Below are 5,204 nucleotides of genomic sequence, written 5' to 3'. Positions count from 1 at the left end.
CGCCCCCCGTCACTGTCCGAAACAACAGATCTCGTTTTGTTTATACTGGCTTCCAAATGTTCAGGGGTATACGTGATGGCCACCCTAGGCACCGACGATCCACATATTTGAAAATCAGGCCGCGCGAATGGACACACTCTTAATCATCATATCTGCCGTTTTTACTATGAGTTTTTGTATGAATGCATTCAATTATGTTGGATGATTGTGGGGCGCCCAGGGCATACCGATCTTAACCTGATGCGGTTCTGTTTTGTTGTTATAGTGCGCGATGATCATTCATCCAGGAGATACGATCCGTGGCAACCATCACAGTAAACTGAACAAGGGCGGAAAAATATCAATTCACAGAGGAGGCCATGCTAAAAAACAATAGAGTTGTCCATATTCTGACTTAAAGTATAATTGAGTTGGTCATCTTTGTCGTCAACTTCACTTTCGTTGAAACGTACCAGCGATGTCACAACGTTATCCTTTTGTAAACTGTACAGCCATTCTCTGTTGCTCCTCGTTCTGCTAACTACAACGTTACCTGAACACATGATACACATCGACTTCAGTTGGGTGAGAACTAAAGCAAAAAGTAAAATACTTTATGGATACGGCAGTTAAACTAGCTATTTAACAGGACTGAGGCAAATTTTGTAATAGGTTTCAATTAAATGTGCTGCACCTAAGCACCTGTGGCAGGTATATACGTTACCAATTATAGAGTAAACTTGTATGGAGCTGTGAGACAAGAAACAACACACGAGGGATAACCGCATGCAAGTACACAGACGATCCTTGTTGTCTTTGAAACCTCATGACTTGAAGTTTTAGTTTAGATAAGTTAAGACTAAAAGAAGGTGTACAAATATTAGTGCTGTAACTGCAAGGCTGTTAATACTGCCTCCTCATACATGAAAAGCAGGGAATGCTAATTTTTGTATTCCCAAAAAATAATGTTGTTGCCAGAATGCGAAGGGCATTAATTTACATAATGTTCTATTAGTGTGAACAAAGTAGGAGGTGTTCGTTAATTTGTACCATCGGAAAGTTCCAGATGCAGAAGGCCTAAATGAAGTGCAACATGAATCCTGACTGGCAAGTGATGTAAAGATTTGCACAGAATGAATTTGCTAATCTCAAATATACTTACTCGTAGAAAGTTGTCCAGCCAATCTCCGATGTCTTTGTAGCCAGCAGGCCGTTGTTACCATGGTAGGTAAGAAGCACTAGCTCCTGCCCTTGCGCCGTAAGTGTTTTCAGTCCACCGTTGGTGCTCATGGTCAACCAGATCACTTGGTTATCAGGGGCGACAATACGCACTGGCGTACGGTTAGGATCTCTACGTATTCTCAGAGTGTTGCCACTGCTGTCAGTAACAGCTGTGATGTCATTCTCTGTACTGTAGCTGAACGTATATTTCAAGTCGCCAGTGAGCAGGCTTGCAGTGTGTTGGTGGGTTCCATTGCTGTCAAACATATACAGCTCCTGGGCATCGGGGGAAGCCACCTCATATGTACCAGCACTGGAAGTCAAAGTTGGCCCATTTCTAGAGATGGCTCGGATGCGGATGTTGCCTAGGTCTGCCACATAGAGTGTTCCATCTGGGGCTGCCACTAAAGAAGATGGAGCATTGAGCCTTGCATCTTTGGCATAGCCATCCCCTGTCTGGTAACAGTCGCAGTTGGCATCATTTTTGCAATCGCAGTCGGAGGGAGCTCCAGCCAAATGCGTTATCTCACCATCCACAGAAACCTTTCGGATCCTGCTCATCTTTCTCTCATCTGTCTCCGCTATGTAGACGGCCCCATGGTAAGATACAGTAATGGAAACAGCAAATTCTAGAGGGGTTAACTGCGCCCTTTGTCCACTGGCCACACCACGCTCCAATCCAGCCAATGGGCAGTGTATTGGTCTGCCAGCTGCAATGCTCACTTGACCATTCTCTGTGATGCGCAGCACAATGTTGTTGTCCAGGACAAACAGCGAGTTGTCCATGGGGCTGACTGCTAGATCTGTGGGCCACTCCAGAATCACCTGAAATACAGGACATCATTAGATTGTTGCAAGATCAACATACATTTGAAATAAAAGGGAATAGCAACTTACTCAAAGTAATAATAACCCATAATTGATTTAAATAAATATCGATCAATGAATAAATCTTCAGTATAATTGTGTATAGGTTATGCAGAATAATTAAACTGTGAGTAAGCTATAAACGGACAAAGTCCTGCTCTTTCAAGCTATCCTCTGTTCCGCTAGCCTCGGATAGATAATGTATTTCCTCGTAGAAGATTTCTTTTATCAGTCTTTCTCTATAGGTGAAATACATCCAGTTGATGATAAAGACATTGACTGGTGTGAGGATCATGTGACATTTTAGTTGCAGGGTAGTCTCTCTTTCCATTATGCTTAACTCAGAATATATAATTTAAATGGGCCAGAATGAAAAAATAAATAATATTTCTTTTACCTTTGGGGTTTAAGATTACTTCTTATCTTCTTGTGCTAGCACTCTGATACATGAATTTAACAGTGACTGTTAAGATCATTTTCCATTCTGCCCCCTCTGCCTTCTTAACATCTCAGTTTTTTCATGCTGATACTGAGATTTCAAACTAAGTGAAGTGTTAGGGGTTTATCCCTTGTGTGGCTATAATATAGCTGCCAAAATAACCCTAAGCACGCACTTCATACCTTCCTGCAACCATTTGCTGCACTAACCGGTGCCGCAACTTGAGAGAGGGGCTACCCGTTGGGTGATCAATTAAGTGTATCAAATTAAGTAAAACAATATTTCACACATACAAAAATGACAGCAGTATCAACCACATCTTGGAAAAATAACAAGTAGATATCACAATCCAAAGCTTTAACCCTGGCTGATCATTACAGTCAGCTTGTCATAAACATCAGGGAGTAAAAAGCTTCTTGTAACAGCACATATGACTGGCCTGGCCTTCAAATACATAACTGTGTCACTAAAACTGTCAAAACGCAGCTGAATTGTGCTTTTCCACAGGGTGATTAATAATAAAACATACCGCCTTTAAGGCTGCCACTAGTTAAACTGCACAGAACCAATTCTCTAGCTTGGATGCCTGAGGATCATACCGTCTCGCCAAAACCGTGTCTTTATTGGCTCAAACAAAATGACTTGGTTAATTAGCAAAAAGTGACAAGCTTAATCCTTTGTCTTTATGTTCTCTTATGTTCTCCCCCCTTCATGTTCATTGCCCACACACATACAGAGATTGCTTTCTCTTCTGTTTACATTAAAAATGTTTGTATGCAGCCAAAACACACCCTTTGATTTCATCCCCCTAGCTCCTTTATTTTTCCTGTTAATGCATTTCTATTATTATCTAACCTCTCAAACAGGCTGCATAATATTTGTGATATCTGCCCGTCAGGGTCATTTGTTGAATGTCGCAGTCCTCCCCATCTACTTTTTAAGTGTTTTGTTTGTAGTTTTCTACTCTCTCTCTCTTTTTGCAAGCGGATCTGCATTAGAACATCAGAAGTCTAATTAAAATGTAAATTGGTTAGTTAAAAAAAACTAACCAAAAAAAAACAAAACACTGTTATGTCTGGTGCACACATGTAAGAAGTGGGAGAACCTGATCCTGCAGCAATTTTAGTCTCGGCAGCCAATACACTTAAGAATTCACTTTCTGCAGAAACAGGAAAAAGGCGCTATGAACACATCCAAGTTGATATGATAAAAGCCTTTTTCTTGGTTTATATATATTTTTTCATCTTAAGTCAGATCTCAAACCTCTAAAGGAGTGAAATGAGGAGGTATATGAATGTTTAAGCACAGGGAGCTGTACTTCTTTGAAAGAAGTGTCATGGTATTGTAATGGTATCGTATTGTGTAAGGACACCTCATCCACAGGTAGATGGTAAATTTTGTTGGACAAAGCCGGCCATTGTCAGGTGCTGCAGAAGAAAAGGTTCTGTGTGCAGCAAATCGAGCTCTGCTTCATTATCATGTATGGTGTAAGTGTCCTCAATCCTGAGCATTTCTAGTGGAACACTAAACACTAATTCGGCTCCAGCCACATCAAAACAAGCCCCCAAAACTGAGTAATTATTCTTTCCTCCATATCATCTGCCGTGACCTGAAAACTCATCTCTTCAATAAACACTTCATGTCTGCACTTCCTGCCTAAATCACATCTTCCTCCTAGCACGTACTTTCAGAGAAAATACTTTGCTCTTGTCGAGTTCAGAGAAACACATTTTCTTCATCTCTGTTGTTTCTTCACCAAGCTCCTTATACTGTTGGCGTTCTAGAAATTGGAGTCTATTCCACTGTCACTGTATGTTTCAGTCAGTTAAACAGTAACGATGTTCCTAACATAATACAGCAGATAACAGAAAATATGCGAGATCAGAATTGAACAGAAATGGTATTATTATTATTATTATTATTATTATTATTAAACCATAAATAAAATTACAAGAACAACTTAAAAGATCAACCTAAGGGCAATCAGTATATATAAGTATGCTAGCTGCTATTAAAGTATAGTATAGTATGCTATCAAACAATACATGAATTACACTAAAACATCCAGATTCTAACATTCTCCAAAGTAGCAGCCAGAAAGGAGAGCATATAGTTTCTGCAGCAGTGATTTAAATTATCGGAAAGAGACCAGTTTTTGCAATTTTAAATTTAATTGCAGAAGGTTCCAGACAGAGCGGGCAGCATGCAAAAAAGCTCTTTTACCTAGTTCACTTAAGAGTTTGGGAACTGTTGATAATAATATAGACGGTGAGGTAAATTTGAGAAAGGATGGCACTTGCATGCTCTCACTCGAAAATCCACTGCCCGAAAGATTATCATTCATGAGATATACTGCATATGTAATATATATGCAGTTATATAACCCTGCATATCAATGATGATTCATGGGTGAGCAAACAAAGAGGGCTACAGGGGCGGGGGCACAAGGTGGCGCTGTGACATGCTCGGTGTGAGCATACAGGCAGAGTTAACAACTGTCTGCTACTTGTGTGTGCAAGTCACCTGATTGATGTCCATGCTGTTGTCACAAGTCAGAGGGCGAGCCGATGTCAGGTCGTTGGAGCCAAGGAAAGTGGAGATGATGCCGTTCTGGTCCACTTTTCTGATTGTGGTGCCATCCACAAAATAAATCAGGCCATTCTTGTCCACGGCGATGCCTGTTGGCATCAGGTTAGGA

The 5,204-nt window shown here is 40.7% G+C and overlaps 1 protein-coding gene across 1 annotated transcript in view; it reads right to left on the bottom strand.

The window, feature by feature from the left end:
- The window catches only part of si:dkey-237h12.3 (teneurin-3), a 119,903-nt gene that overhangs the window by 8,778 nt on the left and 105,921 nt on the right, over positions 1–5,204 (bottom strand). The window contains exons 22-23 of the mRNA XM_035669967.1: positions 5,030–5,184; positions 1,142–2,025 (exon numbers count right to left, since the gene is read on the bottom strand). Of these exons, the coding sequence (XP_035525860.1) occupies positions 1,142–2,025; positions 5,030–5,184 (1,039 nt within the window). The remainder of the gene's footprint in view (positions 1–1,141; positions 2,026–5,029; positions 5,185–5,204) is intronic.

Source organism: Morone saxatilis, unplaced genomic scaffold (assembly GCF_004916995.1).
Source record: "Morone saxatilis isolate NCDOM2014 unplaced genomic scaffold, NCSU_SB_2.0 Contig22, whole genome shotgun sequence".
NCBI classification, from domain to species: Eukaryota; Metazoa; Chordata; class Actinopteri; family Moronidae; genus Morone; species Morone saxatilis.
Note: the sequence above shows the minus strand (reverse complement) of the source record. Positions and strands in the feature narration are given on the sequence as shown.